The 17,569-nt window shown below is 42.3% G+C and overlaps 1 protein-coding gene across 10 annotated transcripts in view; it reads left to right on the top strand.

Moving 5' to 3' along the window:
- kif1aa (kinesin family member 1Aa) overlaps positions 1-17,569 on the top strand; it is a 149,654-nt gene that overhangs the window by 112,493 nt on the left and 19,592 nt on the right. For 3 of the 10 annotated variants that reach the window (XM_057840194.1, XM_057840183.1, XM_057840182.1), the window contains 3 exons: positions 7,082-7,108; positions 9,367-9,393; positions 9,689-9,803. In XM_057840194.1, the coding sequence (XP_057696177.1) occupies positions 7,082-7,108; positions 9,367-9,393; positions 9,689-9,803 (169 nt within the window). The remainder of the gene's footprint in view (positions 1-7,081; positions 7,109-9,366; positions 9,394-9,688; positions 9,804-17,569) is intronic. The other 7 variants (XM_057840189.1, XM_057840187.1, XM_057840184.1 and 4 more) reach the window with 3 other exon arrangements.

Genomic DNA, 17,569 nt, shown 5'->3' with positions numbered 1-17,569 from the left:
CGATGTTTGTCCTTTCACGTTTTATCGTGTCACATGCCTGTCAACCCATTCATCTTCATGCATAATTAACCAGCTTGCCTCAAAATTTAAAGAGCCATGCTATGATTTTATATTCGTTTTACATATTCTACTTGTTTTAGTATGTTAGAAGGCTTGGTGTTCAAAATTGTTTGGAAAAACAGTACTTAACTTTATGAAAAAAATAATCTGAATATCTTTGAAAAAAAAAAAAAGTCATAATTTATCGATTAATTTTTTTTTGCCTCGGAAAATAATTGAAAATGCTTTCATCAGCGAGAACTAAGAAACAACGCGCCGATGCTGCGCGGTATGTATGCTTCAATATTTAGTTTCCAACTGCTGATCGCCCTGACCAAGATGGCGATTAGGACGCTATGTTTTATTAAAAAGAGGAAGCAGCTTTGACATTAGCGCACTCACAGAACTGACCTGCGAACAAAGACATGAAGTTAGCCAACTTTAGCTAATGAGACAGCCACACGTATAGCGTTATAAACGATATAGCCAAGACATCCTAGTTATTTATAATATTAAATAACAGTAACTACAACTTTCATATCCAGTGTTGGCATTTGACATCTTAGCCAAACGCCATGCTATCATGTTTATGTAACCATTATCTGACTCCAAGAACACAAACCTTAATAATCCGAAGAAAAGTTCTAACGACTTTCCAAAAGTAGACCATTTAATCCAAGTCAAGAACAGTAAAAAAATAATGAGAACAAAAATGCAAACTGTCGGGCAAACAGAGGGGAGTCCCATTCAAGCAGCATAATGTAAATGTTCAGTCTTTTTGAAGGTGCTTTTTGGCGTGGATGCAAAAAAAAACAAAAATCATCAAATGAGGAGATGACAAAAATGCTTGAAAGTCATCGTGATAGTGATGACGTAGAGGAATTTGAGGGATTCCATCCATGATGATGAGGAAGAGTTATCGTAAGTTAAGAATGTTAAGACGTTAACGACACAAAAAGTATAAACCTAATATATTTCTCTCTTTGGTATTGTTTGTGTTGTGTACTTAGTTGTTACCAGTGTTCTCACCTACGTGTTACTAAGTAACGCGTCATTGTAATCTGATTACGAGCAATCTAATGCGTTCATGTTTCCAAACCAGTAATCTGATTAGTTTCCTTAGTGTCTGTGCATTACTATTTTGTTATTACCTCATAATGTATGTAGAATAAAGAATATTGTTGACATGTACGAAGAGCATTTTGAATAGAAAATGTTGGAAAGGGTCCCACTACGCCTACCTTTCCATGGTAACCGCTTACAGTTACTGCCTGTTTTGGTCTCGAGTCACACGCACTAAGTGTTTTGGGACTGAGAAAGGCGTGTGCTAGCACGGGTGCACATTCGAGCCGAGTGCAGTCACCTGTTGGGATGTTCAAGGGAGGGAATGTTGATCTGTTTGCGTCCATGAATGAACGTGAGTATTTTTCCTTCACTCTGGAGGGTTCCAGCGATAGGTTGGAGCCGCTACATGCGCAACCATTTCGTAGCTTTGCCGTTGCAACGACGGGTAGTCATCGCGGCAGTCGGTGTGTATTGTTTGCATCATATTCGTGTTGCACATTTATGCCCTGAGGTGACGTATTTGCATCCTTGGGATGTGTTGTAAGTCCGATAGAGTGTGAAGTGATTAGTTGCCGCCACGTTTTGTAGCCAAATTGACCGGGTGTGTGTACGGCATACTTTGGGGTTGTGTGCGCGCATTCGAGCCTGCCCCCACCTTTGTGTTTATTGCACTGTGCTATTAATTTGTTTGTTGTTGATTATTGTGCAGTTCATTTTCATTGTTTTACATTGGCACTGATATGCTGTTAACCCTAACCCCTTACCCGATGTTTATAGTTTCAGGGCTACGGAGTGGCTAAGCTAGCGCGAATCATTGGAGGTTAAAATCAACTCCATCGATGAATTAAACCCCCACCAACTCGAAGATTGAGCCTTATGTGAAAAATTCTGATCTTCCCCTTTAAATTCAATCATTGGAAAGTCAATTACATGCGGTGACATTTTTCTGTTGCCATTCTTATGTTGAGGCAGCAAAGGGAGAAAAAAATGGTAAAAAGTGAATGATAAATTACTTTTAAAGTAACTTGTTACTTTAAAAGTAATTTATCATTCACTTTTAATGTTACTAATAATGCTTTGGCAAAATTTGTAATGTTACCAAAAAAAAAAAAAAAAAATGAAAATGTGACACGAAAAAAGCAGTAAACAACAAAAGCATTCCTCATCGTTGTTTGAAGCATGTGCATGTTTTTTATTTTTTTAATCTTTTGTTACCCATTTCAAGCAGCATCCATCAAAAAACGCATTCCATTGCTGCAAATTTCTTGGTATTAACACTGTAAAAAAAAAATCACTAACATTTCATTTGAAGTAATATAATGCCAAAAAGCAATACAGTAGTACCTCTACTTACAAAATTATTTGGTTCTTTAAGTAGTCTCATAAATTAAAAATTCTGTAAGTCGAGAAGCGTTTTCCATGTAAATGCCCTAATCCTTCAAGCCCCCCCAAATTCAGACATACAGTGGGGCAAATGAGTATTTAGTCAACCACTAATTGTGCAAGTGCTCCCTCTCGAAAATATTAGAGAGGCCTGTAATTGTCAACATGGGTAAAACTCAACCATGAGAGACAGGAGAGACAGAATGTGGAAAAAAAAAACTGAAATTCACATTGTTTGATTTTTAAAGAATTTATTTGCAAATTATGGTGGTGATAAATGGTGTTATACTTATATAGCGCTTTTCCACCTTAATCTCCGTACTTTGTTATGTACCCTTTGTTGGCAATAACGGAGGCCAAACGTTTTCTGTAACTCTTCACAAGCTTTTCCCACACTGTTGCTGGTATTTTGGCCCATTCCTCCATGCAGATCTCCTCTAGAGCAGTGATGTTTCGGAGCTGTCAATGGGCAACACGGACTTTGAACTCCTGCCACAGATTTTCTATGGGGTTGAGATCTGGAGACTGGCTAGGCCACTCCAGGACCTTGAAATGCTTCTCTCGAAGCCACTCCTAGGTTGCCCTGGCTGTGTGTTTGGGATCATTGTCATGCTGAAAGACCCAGCCACGTCTCATCTTCAATTTCCTTGCTGACGGAAGGAGACTTTCACTCAAAATCTCTTGATACATGACCCCATTCATTCTTTCCTTTACACAGATCAGTCGTCCCGGTCCCTTTGCAGAAAAAAACAGCCCCAAAGCATGATGTTTCCACCCCCATGCTTCACAGTGGGTATGGTGTTCTTCGGATGCAATTCAGTATTCTTTCTCCTCCAAACACGAGAACCTGTGTTTCTACCAAAAAGTTGTATTTTGTTTTCATCTGACCATAACACATTCTCCCAACCCTCTTCTGGATCATCCAAATGCTCTCTAACGAACTGCAGACGGGCCTGGATGTGTACTGGCTACAGCAGGGGGACACGTCTGGCAGTGCAGGATTTGAGTCCCTGGCGGCGCATTGTGTTACTGATAGTAGCCTTTGTTACTGTGGTCCCAGTTCTCTGTAGGTCATTCACTAGGTCCCCCCATGGGGTTCTGGGATTTCTGCTCACCGTTCTTGTTATCATTTTGACGCCACAGGGTGAGATCTTGCATGGAGCCCCAGATCGAGGGAGATTATCAGTGGTCTTGTATGTCTTCCATTTTCTAATAATTGCTCCCACAGTTGATTTCTTTACACCAAGTGTTTTACCTATTGCAGATTCATTCTTCCCAGCCTGGTGCAGGTGTACAATTTTGTCTCTGGTGTCCTTCAATTGCTCTTTGGTCTTGGCCATAGTGGAGCTTGGAGTGGGACCGACTGAGGTTGTGGACAGGTGTCTTTTATACCGATAATGAGTTAACCCTTTAAAACCTAAGCCTATTTTGGCCGAATTTGCATGCCTTTGATGTTGCCTTTATATTTCAAAGAAAAAACTGTTCACAATGGCCAAGTTGGGTCCCTTTTTTCAGGATACCTTGAACTTCATGTCCGAACTGTTGTTTTCTTCACTGACCAACTTTAATCCACATTTTGGACCCAAAAAGACAAAAAAATCCCAAAATCTTTTTTCTAAATTTGTAATGTTGAAGTCCCACTGACAACCAAACATGCTCGACCAACCGATTTGAAGCTTGATAATTTTTATTCAACTTGCTAGGATAAACATTCAATAGAAAAAAAAATAAGATTGAATAGTTTTATGTTTGACAATTCAACACAAACAGCAGCTATGGTCATAGGCGTTTTTGGCCTTCACACATACTATGGTCAAAACATGTTATATACAGTGTAAAAATGTGAGAAAAAAAATATATTATCCAACACAAAAAGGGTTTGGAGGATATCTGTTTGTGAAGTTAGGTATTGTACCCATCACCTTATCAAAGGTATATATGTACATGCAATCCCGCTTCTCGAACACACATCTATATAAAAATTGAAAAGATTCATAGTGAAGAGAAAATAATAAACATTGAAAAATAAGTATTTTCAAAAATATTGACAAGTTGTTCAGTTCAATTCCATTTTTTAGGCATGCGAGGCAATCATTTTTTTTTTTTTTTTTTTTTTTTTTGCGCACTCAATAAAGTTTGTTTTTGAACATGTCACTAAACTGCATCACATACAACGTCACACAGCCTACTCATCCGCCGTTTGCGCGCAGCTGTCACTTCTACTCGCCGAGACGCCGACAGATCCGAGGAAAAGAAAGACAAATACAGCTCATCCTATTCCTTGAGTTAATGAAATAATGCATTAGCTTGCGCTAAATGTAGTTTTCGATTCATTCTGCACGTTTCAAAGTCGCTCGCTGAATCCAACCGGCCGTTGATTGCTACGCGTGTCTCCTTTCCCTTAGTTGGCGCCTTGCTCGTCAATTTATTAAAAATGTTCACATTAGGTTCTTCCTTCTTGACATCACAACGGCTCTTGGAATATGTAGTCTTTTCTGCTGCTTACGGTTTTGAAAAAGGACAAGAAATGATGGAAATATGGAGATAGCCACATGGTCCATGCAGCGTTTTAATGCATATTTATGAGTGCAATAAAACAATAAAACTCAAATGACATTATCTCCCGTTTTACTTTGTCGATTGACTTCAAATAAAAACTGGTGTGGACATCAACTTCCGTACTTTCAAACGAGACCAACCACAGGCACGTGGGTGACGTAATTACAGCGTTACGAGGCTTCAAAGATGATATGCGTAAACGTGTCGCATCCGACACGTTCGGTGTTAAAGGGTTAAAACAGGTGCCATTAATACAGGTAACGAGTGGAGCCTCGTTAGACCTCTTTGACAGCCAGAAATCTTGCTTGTTTGTAGGTGACCAAATACTTATTTTCCACTCTAATTTGGAAATAAATTCTTTAAAAATCAAACAATGTGATTTTCTGTTTTTTTCCCCCATTCTGTCTCTCATGGTTGAGGTTTGCCCATGTTGACAATTACAGGCCTCTCTAATCTTTTCAAGTAGGAGGACTTGCACAATTGGTGGTTGACTAAATACTTATTTGCCCCACTGTAAATCTTTTATAAAGCATAAAAATGCATCAAAACATGTAACAAATACATGTTACAAATATATTATTGCAGAATAAACATAAAATGAGAGTTGTGCTTAATGTAAAAAAAAAAAAAAGAATGAAGAATAAAAGTTAATACACTCACATAATGCTGTCGGCGCACCTCATGGTCCGAAGAGGGAATGAAGAGGACGCTGGGATACCCGCATACACATACAGTAGAGGTCCCTCTTAGCCAATTGGATGCCAGGAAGATACTAACGGCAGAGCAGCTATTAGTATGTTACGTTCAGTAAACTCTGGGAGCTGCGAGTAGCAGCTCATACTGAATTTTTGCCTCTCGTATCCAGAAATTCCTTCCCAAACAAGAGGCAATATTGCCCCACTGAGGCGTGTCGTAACCTGAAACGTTACGAAGTTAGTGGAGGTATCACTGTACATCATATTCTTCTTTCATGAGCAATATTTGTATGGTTAGATGTGTAGTCTAATATTGTGAATTTTTATATTTGACAACAGTTTTATATGCAAATACGAAGTTGTGTCGACCATATTGAATCAGAGGTGGGTAGCATCGCGTTACATATACTCCATTACATTTACTTGAGTAACGTTTTGAGAAAAGCTAAGAGTAGCTTTACTAAGCCAAACTTTTTACTTTTACTTGAGTAGATTTATGAAGAAGAAACGCTAATCTCACTCCGCAACTTTGGGCTACACTAGTCGTTACATTTTTCCTCGTTATACTACATATTTGATTTGCCAACAGTAGCTCTACCCGTTTCATAAATGAGACATCGCAACAATAATCACATGACTCCATCATGCCAATCAGACTCAAGCTTGCCGTTCTGCGATCACACCGGCCTGTTCAATCACATGGCATCTTTAAAGCACCATAAAAAAATTAGGTATAAGCGCTGCCATCAATATGACTCGAAAGCGCAGATTTTAACTTCTCTCCCAGTTTTTATTTGGCACCGATCGACGACGGAAAACCGAAGATATGAGCCTTTTAATTTCATGATAGAAAATGTTTTCTCCACTAGAGGGCACTCATGCTTTTTGGAGGCATGATGCTTCATTTCTATAGTTTTTTTTTCTCGCCGGAATTCAAAGATTTTTATTTTGTATTTCTTTGGGGTAATGTGGTTATATGTTATAGTGAAGTATAATAATAACAGTTCATATAGAAAACTTTATGCTGAGAATTTTTTTAAATCAAACATCGTAAGCAGTTATTTGCAATGTTACTTATTTAATTACTTTATTATACTTTTCATGATGCACCATTTTACTTGTGCTTGAGTACAGTTTTTGCATGACTACTTTTACTTGAGTAATATTATTTTGAAGTAACGCCACTCTTTCTTGAGTAAAATTTTTTGGCTACTATACCCACCTCTGGTTGCTGTGCATTAAACAACTAACATGAAACCTTTGAATGGCTGCTAACATTTCTCTCCCTCCTGTCCTCTAATGAAATGTTTTTTTTTCCCCCATCAATTTGCCTTTTACAGACAATTTCTTGATTCGGACATGCCTAGGTATATTTCCGTTTTTTTATTTGTGGATAGTGAACCCCCGTTTATCCACTTGAAATGTCCTATAAAACTATAAAATAAAATGAAACATATATTTAAACATTAAAATATTCACATGCTTTTATTTGAAATTCGGATATCGCCCGAAGACATTTCGGGTCCGTGATATTGCGTGGGTTCACTGTGTTGTATTTTACGCTTCCATCTTTTCAAGGTCATGTTTTTCATCAGCTCCACCTGTGTCGATGTTTGTCGTCGCTGTCCGTCTTCATTCTTCGATTGGCGTGCGTCTGCATGGCCGGCTTTGCAAAGGGGGGTTGGCGTTGCTTTTCTTTTATTTAGTGTCCAAAACAGCTTTTACATTCAGGCTGAAGAGAAAACTTATTTTTTTTAATGGTATTTAACTCTTTGCATGTCATTGAGGGCAATAGACTGGCTGTGAATGCTCATGTTTCAGCGCCATTGACGCCGCAAGACGTCATTGGCAGCCAGTGAGTTAAATGAGTTGCTGGTAAGGGTTGACAAAAAAATAATAATTTGTGCATAGTTGAGTTGTTTGAGGTACTGTATTTCATGTCAATGAATGAAGTAACTTGACAGTTTTTGCAGTACAATAACAGTCCAAGAAAAAGTTGTAATTAGTTGTAAAAAGTATTTTTCAAAACATATTTTTGAAAATATGTCAGAATTTCTGGAGAATTTTTTTTTTAATATTTTGGATGGGAAAATGTAGTATTTTGAAAGTATTCTTGTGTAAGCGAAAAATAAAAAGGTGTACTAGATTTTTAAATATACAGTACAAATGCTATTTTTACTATGTACATGTACTCAAAATAAATACTTAAAATATGTATTGTAGTAGGTTAGTGAGAAGTTGTATTTCAGGTTTTAAAAAAATATAAGAAAAACCATTGAAAAATATAATGTTTTGAGAATAAATACACAATACTACAATAATCTGAGGAAAATGAAACACTTTATAAAAACTAATATTTTGATAAAATGAGTTGTAATATTACAAGGAAAACTAATATTTCGATAAAAGTATGATGTTTGAGAGGCAAAATTTAGGGGTGAAATCATATTTATATGGGGCTTTGCTATAGAATGGCGTTTCTTCGGCGCTCTGCACAGCCTGAATCGTATGACCGATCGGCACCGTTCGAATATCAAAACGACCGGAATTTTCGAGCGACGCAGGGACTTTTTAGAGTGACCCCGAAAAATTTTCCCTTTACCCGTAAACTCAGATTTTTCGGAAAACTTTTTTTTTTCAGAATGTATATAGTCCGACAAATTTTGACCAAATTTCGATGTGACTGACGGCCATGAACGTCCAAATTTCACATTCGTTTCCAATTACATTTACTTTGGCTAATGCCATTGACGGCCATGTATGCTGATTCAATTGATGCCAATGTACTTGGATTAAATTGATGTATATGTAAAGTCGATGCCATTGACGTCCAATTTCCCATTCATTTTCATAGGCAAAAAAACAAATGTCCCCAAATCAACAGGTAATGACCAGATATCAATAGGACGTGTCCCCCAAATGTCCCCGATTCCACTGACGCATACCGAAGTCATTGCCATTGATGGCCATGGACGTCCAAATTTCCTATTCATTTCTAATGGCAAAAAAAACTGTCCCAAAATATTGTCCCCGAAAGTCCCTAAATCAACCTGGGCGGGGCTAAGATCTGTATTTCCCTACAGCAAAGCCCCATAGTAATTTCTCCAGAAATTGCAGTTTCTAGTTAGAAAAATATTGTAGAAAAAGATTTTGAGATCAGAACAATATTTATATTCAAAATTAATATTTAAAATATGTATTGTGTAGAGTGCTGCAACAGTTTCAGTGAGGAATATTTCAGAAATTAAAAATATAGAAAAAACTTTTAATAAGTATAATTTGAGTAAAATGTTAAGATTTCAAGAAAAGACACAAAAATATAATTTGGGGAATGATGAGGCAGTACACTAATGTTTTGTTTTTAAAGAGTTTTAAAAAATTAGTAATATTTAAAAAAAAAAAAAAAAAAAGTTCTTCTTGAAAAGAAGAAAGTTATATTTTAAAGAATTTTAATTTTTTTGCAAAGATACAATAAGACTGACGATCTGGCCCGAAATCAGACTGCTATTTTTTTGTTTTTGCGTGCACAAGTTCGGCCTCAGCCACACGAGCGTCTACTGGACCTTTCCTGTCTCTTTACCTCTTCTTCTCTCACTCTTCCTCTGTCATCCCTTCTTCCTCACAGCATCTCCCGTCGGGGACTTGATCCGAGGTATTGATCCTCTGCCTCACCCTCATTCATCCAAGCCCTTTTACACCCACATACCGTTTAGTCCTGTCAAAATTAAAGCTTGAAATATCATCTCCAGATACAAAATCATTCTCCTAGTGTCTTACTAGTGAGTACCGACTGTTCTAGTACACCAACCTCAATTTGTATAGTGAAAAACTGCTCAAACAGCTCTTTCCATCTTCATTTCTTTGTCATATCAGCATGATGTCATCATTTCTTCAACACTTCTAATGTCAAGTTCTTGTATTGATTGATGCCGATTGATCGTTTCCAGGACATTCTACCGCTTTGAAGCGGCGTGGGACAGCTCCATGCACAACTCCTTGCTCCTCAACAGAGTCACGCCTTACGGAGAAAAGATATACATGACGCTCTCAGCTTACTTGGAGGTAAGTCGTAGGTCAGGGGTGTCAAACTCATCTTCTTTGGTCAGTAAACCATACTTGCAAGGCTGATTGAACAAGGGCTGGGAACCTCTGGGTAACTCACGATATGATTTATGATACAAGGCTCACGATAACAATGACCTCACGACATGGCGATACAACAATTACGGGTCAGAGAATCATTCTACGATATTCTACAATATTTACAATCAATAAACACATCTTTCTGCTGTGAATGGGAATGAGTTTATCACTAGTAAACGTCCAATCCATTTGAAGTGGGAGGGTGGCAGCTGTTGGAATTTGGAACTTTTAGCCAGATTGTCAGAATCACCCTACCGCAATTCCAACAATCCGGGCAGCGCAAACCAACAACCCAGTCAAAAGGCCAAACTCCACGCGTTCACCTTAGTTTTAACCAGGGGTGAAAGTGGTTAGAATTTCTTGCCGGAACTCCAAGACATGAAGGTCTCAATGGAGCCCGAAATTTTATTTTATTTAAAAAAATTTTTTTTTCTTTTTGCGGGGGGGGGCAAAACTACTTATATGCAAAGAAAACTGTTTTGGTCAGTTATTTCTATAACACATACAAAAACTGATTTTCATTCAAAATTTTATCTTTCAAATGATTTGCAAAATAAACAGCTATAACCCCAACCTCCACCTCCTAATTTTTATTTTCCCTCATTTCCTCACATACTAAATTCCAAATCTCAATTTAACTACTTAAGAACATACTGAGTCTTCCATAATTATTGGCACCCCTGGTTAAGATGTGTTTTTTAGCTTCTAATATATATATATATTTTTAATTCAAATAATATAGGACCTTAATGGAAAAAAAGAGAAAAATCCAACCTTCAATACAAGTGCATTTATTCAGTGGGGAAAAAATCCCACATAAAGAAATAATTATTTATAATTTTCTCCAGGAAAGTCAGCTTTGATAACTCGAGACTAGACTCGACTTGTGAGACAAAGACTCGAGACTCGACAAGCTGACTTGAAAAACTTTTTTTACATTGACTTACATTATTAGTAGGGCTGTCAAATGATTAAAAATTTTAATCGAGTTAATTACAGCTTAAAAATTAATTAATCGTAATTAATCGCAATTCAAACCATCTATAAAATATGCCATATTTTCCTGTAAATTATTGTTGGAATGAAAAGATAAGACACAAGACGGATATATACATTCAACATACGGTACATAAGTACTGTATTTGTTTATTATAACAATAAATCAACAAGATGCCATTAACATTATTACCATTCTCTTAAAGTGATCCATGGATAGAAAAACTTGTAGTTCTTAAAAGATAAATGTTAGTACAAGTTATAGAAATTTTATATTAAAACCCCTCTTAATGTTTTCGTTTTATTAAAATTTGTAAAAATTTTCAATCAAAAAAATAAACTAATAGCTCGCTATTGTTGATTTCATTACACCATGCTCACTCCCCAAACCCATAAAATCATTTGGACCCAAGCGCCAGCAGAGGGCGCCAAACAACAAAAAACAGGTAACAAGTAACAAGCAGACATTACACTGCTGTCATTTTAATCTGAGTGGGGCATGTGCGTTAATTGCATCAAATATTTTAGCGTGATTAATTAAAAAAATTAATTACCGTCCGTTAACGCAATAATTTTGACATCGCTAATTATTAGTAAGGTTTCCCTCAAAGATAAACCTGGGTGCTTTGTGGGTGAGCTTGACGCGGCTCGTCTTTCCAACCTTGTGACTCGACACAACTTGACTTCCACAACAGGTAAGAATTGGGACTTACTTGTGACTCAGATCATAGTGACTCGTGCCTTTTGGGTTAGAAAGTATCACACGCTCAAAAAAAATGTCCCTAGAAATGGGTGTGAGTGCCAGTGGTTGGTTGTCTCATTGTGCCTTGTTATTGTCTGGCAACCAGTTCAAACTGTACTCTGCCTCTGTTACAATCCGCGAATGCGGAGAACAAGATTGGACCCAAACACAGACAACAGAAGGGAAGCGTTCGGGGATTTATTATTCACAATCAAAACAAAACTCGCGAACGCGGAAAAGTGGGACTAACAAAAGGATTCCGTGACATACAGGTCGACGGGGATCAAAAACGCGAAAACTGAGCAAAGGGCAGATAGCCAAAAAGACAAACAAAAATACACTCGATACCTGCACAAGGTAGAGGATGACAAAGCTAAGACGTCTGACGACCTAGATGACAAATACAGAGCGGCTCGAAAGCAGTATGTGCGAATGGCGACCAGCAAACTAATCTCTCGGCGCCGTTGTGTTGGTTCGCCACCGTTTATATATTAGTGTTGATTAGCTGGAACTCGCTGCCGGTGTGACGTCACGAATGCTCCCACAGCTGGCCCTGAAACAAACAAAATCTAACCAGCAGCGCATCATGACAGTACCCCCCCCTCAAAGGGAGCCCCCTGGCGACCCACCTGGCTTCCCGGGACAGCGCGCGTGAAAGTCTCGGATGACAGAGGGATCCAGGATCCAGGAGCGGGGAACCCACTGGCGTTCTTCAGGACCATAGCCCTCCCAGTCGACCAGATACTGAACCCCCCTGCCCCTTCTCCTCGAGTCCAAAATAGACCTCACAGTGTAAACCGGGTCACCATCGATCAAGCGTGGAGGAGGAGGGGGATCCTCCAGGGGACACAGCGGGCTGGAGGAGACTGGCTTCAGCAGGGAGACGTGGAAGACTGGATGAATCCTGAGGGAAGGAGGGAGCGTGAGCCTCACAGCCACTGGATTGACGACCCTGTCCACCACATATGGCCCAATGAAACGGGGACCCAGCTTCTTAGTGCCCCCAGCAATGTTCAAGTCTTTGGTTGAGAGCCAAACCCTCTGGCCCGGCCGGTACTGAGGAGCCGGTCTCCGGAAGCGATCGGCCAACAGTTGGTTGCGTGTTGCCGTCCTCGAGAGAGCTGCACGTGCGTCCCGCCAGACCCGATGTGCCCGCCGCAGGTGTTGTTGCACCGAAGGTATGGAGACGCCAGACTCCTGGGACGGGAACAAAGGAGGCTGGAAGCCGTATGCCGTTTTAAATGGTGACATACCTGTGGCGGTGCTGACAAGTGTGTTATGGGCATATTCCACCCATGGTATATGAGACGACCAGGACGATGGGTGCTGGTGGCAGACACACCGAAGGGCTGCAGCTAGGTCTTGGTTGGCCCGCTCCGTCTGGCCATTAGTCTGAGGGTGGTAGCCTGACGACAAGCTAGCTGTAGCTCCCATGGCTTTACAGAACGCCTTCCACACTCGGGACACGAATTGAGGGCCCCTGTCGGACACCAGGTCAGAGGGTATGCCGTGAATGCGAAACACATGACTCACGAGGTAATTGGCAGTTTCCAGAGAAGATGGCAGCTTTGGGAGCGGGATGAAGTGGGCCATCTTTGAGAACCTGTCAACAACAGTCAATACCACCGTATTTCCCTGGGACCTGGGAAGGCCAGAGACAAAATCCACGGCAATGTGGGACCATGGACGTGATGGAACCGGCAGGGGGCGCAGGAGACCAGCAGGAGCACAATGCGACGACTTATTCTGGGCACATACTGAGCAAGCCTGGACAAACTCCCGAATGTCGTCATTCATTCTAGGCCACCAGAACTTCTGGGATATTAAAAACTGTGTCCGGGATACCCCCGGATGGCATGCCACTTTTGAGGCGTGCCCCCATTGCAGCACCTCAGCTTTGTGTTCTTGGGGAACAAACAACCTGTCCTTGGGGCACCCCACTGGAATATTCATGCTTTGCAGTGAGCTGGCGACCTTCTTTTCCACCTCCCACTGAAGTGCCCCCACTACTTGGGCCTCAGGCACAATGGGCTCCGGAACAGCCTCGTGGAGGTCTGAGCTGAAGACCCTGGACAAAGCATCCGGCTTGGTGTTGCGAGAGCCCGGGCGGTAGGTGATGGTGAAGTTGAACCGTGTGAGGAAGAGAGCCCAGCGTGCCTGACGTGAATTCAGTCTTTTGGCTGCTCGGATGTAGGCCAGGTTCTTGTGGTCCGTGAAGATTTCAAATGGCTCTGGCGTCCCCTCCAGCCAATGCCTCCATACCTGGAGCGCCAGAACGATGGCTAGCAGCTCCCGGTTACCAACATCATAATTTCGTTCTGCAGGACTGAGGCGACGTGAGAAGAAGGCGCAGGGGTGAACCCTCTGGTCGACTGGGGAACGCTGTGAAAGAATGGCCCCCACTCCTGAATCCGACGCATCCACTTCTACGATAAATGGCACATCGGTATTAGGGTGAGTAAGTACAGGGGCATGAGTAAATGATCGTTTAAGAGCTACAAACGCAGCCTCAGCTTCTGGAGTCCATCTAAATGGAACTTTTATGGATGTAAGCCTTGTCAAAGGTTCTGCCTTCTGGCTGTAGTTGCGAATGAAGCGCCTATAGAAGTTCGCAAACCCGAGGAACCTTTGCAAGTGCTTCCTTGATGTTGGAGATGGCCACTCGACCACAGCCTGTATCTTAGCTGGATCTGCTCTTATTTGGCCCTTCTCCACTACAAACCCCAGAAACTGGACTGAACGGGCATGGAACTTGCACTTCTCCGCTTTGACATACAAACGGTTTTCGAGCAGTCTTTGCAGGACCAGCCGAACATGCTGTCTGTGCTCGTCGAGGCTTCTAGAGAAAATTAGGATGTCGTCCAAATAAATAAAACAAAACCGACCGACCATGTCCCGGAGTACATCATTTACAAGATTTTGGAAGACTGCCGGTGCGTTAGTTAGTCCGAATGGCATGACTAGATATTCAAAGTGTCCACTGGGAGTATTAAATGCAGTCTTCCATTCATCGCCCTCCTTTATCCTTACCAAGTGATAAGCATTGCGCAAGTCTAGTGTGGTAAAAACACACGCGGACTGTAACTGTGCGAAAGCAGAGTCCAGCAGAGGTAGGGGGTACTTGTTCTTAACAGTGATGTCATTAAGGCCCCTGTAATCAACGCACGGCCGAAGTGTTTTATCCTTTTTACTGATAAAGAAGAATCCCGCCCCGACAGGAGATTTCGACGGACGAATCAGCCCGGCCGCGAGAGACGACGATATGTAATCGTTTAGGGCCCCCTGCTCAGGTTTGGACACCTGATACAGTTTTGAGGAGGGCAACAATGAATTCGGAACCAAATCAATAGAACAATCGTAGGGTCGATGTGGTGGCAGTGACATTGCTAGGTCTTTGCTAAAAACCAACTTGAGGTCGTGATATTCAGCGGGCACCAAAGCCAAATCAATGTGTTCTGGCACACGTAGCACCGTGGGACCAGAGGAGGACGGGGCAGCGCGCAAACAATGTGAATGACAGTGCACGCTCCAATTGGTGATTCTGGGGGTCTCCCAGTCTATGTCTGGATTGTGCAGTTTAAGCCATGTTAACCCAAGAACCACAGGCGCCAATTTTGTTGGCATGACAAAAAACGGTCTACGCTCACAATGGTTACCCGACACTACCAACTGGAGATTTTCCGTTACGTGTGTGACTGTGGAAATGAGGTCCCCATTTAGGTCCCGTACTTCCCGGGGCTCCGTCAACTTAATCAGGGTTCCGCCAAGTGCTTCTGTAACTGAAAAATCCACAAAACAGTCATCCGCCCCTGAATCGATCAAAACCGTCACTTTACAACTGCTGCCATTGCCTGTAATAATGCCAGGTAATTGCAGTCTAGTGTTCTCTAGTTTGTTTACAGTCTTGGCAGCTGTGGGTGGGTACTCACAGGGTCGCGGTGGAGTACCTCTACTTGACTTAGCCTTTGCGGTGGCGACGGTCGACGCCGGTGGCCGGTCCCAATGGCTTCTCCGAGCTGCACGGGGATTTCCCGGACAAGAAGCTACCTGGTGACCTGGTTCACCACAGTACAGGCAGAGCCGCTCCACCATGCGCCGGCTGCGCTCCCTTGCATCGAGTCTTTTGCCGCCGAGCTGCATCGCCTCCTCGTCTGTCGTCGGCTGCCACTCCAAGCCAGGCGAGGCAATAGGAGCCCGAGGTGAGCCTGCTGTAGAAGCTGACGAAGCTCTCCCGACGACCGCACTCGCCGACCGACCGCGCCGCTCAGCTCCTCTCTCTCGCTCGCGCTCATGAAGCCGATTGTCCAAAGAAATAGATAAAAAAATTAATTCCTCCAAATCTTTAGTTTCGTCGCGGGCGGCTAGCTCATCCTTCACCAATGGGTGCAGCCCCCTCCGAAAAATGCTACGCAAGGCTGCGTCATCAAAGCCACTCTCCGCCGCCAAAATGCGGAAGGAGACTGAGTAGTCCGCGACTGACTGCGTGCCCTGCGAAAAATCGAGCAAACGACTGCCGGCCTCTTTACCCCGTATGGGGTGATCAAAAACTCTCCTCATCTCTTCGATGAAAGCCGGAAAAGATACTCGTATTTCCGGGTACCGATTGCTAATCGCCATTGACCATGCTGCTGCCTTATCCGTGAGAAGGCTCATGACAAACGCAACCCGGGACCGATCAGTGGAATACGTGAGGGGTTGTTGGTCGAAAACTAAAGAACATTGGTGCAAAAACTGCCCACACGAGCCGGGTTCCCCGCCGTAGCGTGGCGGGTGCGGAATGTCGGGCTCACGCAACGGAGTGGAAGCCGAGTCGGCTGATGCAGCGAGGGGGACGTGCATCGAAGCCGCGGCTGTGGCTGAAGCAAGGCGGTGAGCACCAAACCGGTCCACCCGTGCTTCAAGAGCGCACATGTTAACGGTGAGTCTATTTAACGCCAACATGATTTCATGGAGCATGTGATCGTGCGGGTCGACGCGCTCCCGCGGTTCCGAAAACTCCTGGACTAACGGCTCGCTGTCTGAGGGGTCCATTTTGGCCGAGAGATTCTGTTACAATCCGCGAATGCGGAGAACAAGATTGGACCCAAACACAGACAACAGAAGGGAAGCGTTCGGGGATTTATTATTCACAATCAAAACAAAACTCGCGAACGCGGAAAAGTGGGACTAACAAAAGGATTCCGTGACATACAGGTCGACGGGGATCAAAAACGCGAAAACTGAGCAAAGGGCAGATAGCCAAAAAGACAAACAAAAATACACTCGATACCTGCACAAGGTAGAGGATGACAAAGCTAAGACGTCTGACGACCTAGATGACAAATACAGAGCGGCTCGAAAGCAGTATGTGCGAATGGCGACCAGCAAACTAATCTCTCGGCGCCGTTGTGTTGGTTCGCCACCGTTTATATATTAGTGTTGATTAGCTGGAACTCGCTGCCGGTGTGACGTCACGAATGCTCCCACAGCTGGCCCTGAAACAAACAAAATCTAACCAGCAGCGCATCATGACAGCCTCCTGACCATAGTTAGCTGGGATAGGCTCCAGTACCCCAGCAGTAAATTTTATTTTAGTGTAAAACATGACGTACAGTGCCTTTCAAAAGTATTCCGCCCCCTTGAACCTTGCAACCTTTCGCCACATTTCAGGCTTCAAACATAAAGATATATAATTTTAATTTTTTGTCAAGAATCAACAACAAGTGGGACACAATCGTGAAGTGGAACAAAATTTATTGGATAATTTAAACTTTTTTAACAAATAAAAAACTGAAAAGTAGGGCGTGCAATATTATTCGGCCCCCTTGCGTTAATACTTTGTAGCGCCACCTTTTGCTCCAATTACAGCTGCAAGTCGCTTGGGGTATGTTTCTATCAGTTTTGCACGTCGAGAGACCGACATTCTTGCCCATTCTTCCTTGCAAAACAGCTCGAGGTCAGTGAGGTT

This window comes from Corythoichthys intestinalis, chromosome 7 (genome assembly GCF_030265065.1).
Source record: "Corythoichthys intestinalis isolate RoL2023-P3 chromosome 7, ASM3026506v1, whole genome shotgun sequence".
NCBI classification, from domain to species: Eukaryota; Metazoa; Chordata; class Actinopteri; order Syngnathiformes; family Syngnathidae; genus Corythoichthys; species Corythoichthys intestinalis.
This window is presented reverse-complemented; position numbering and strand designations above follow the sequence as displayed.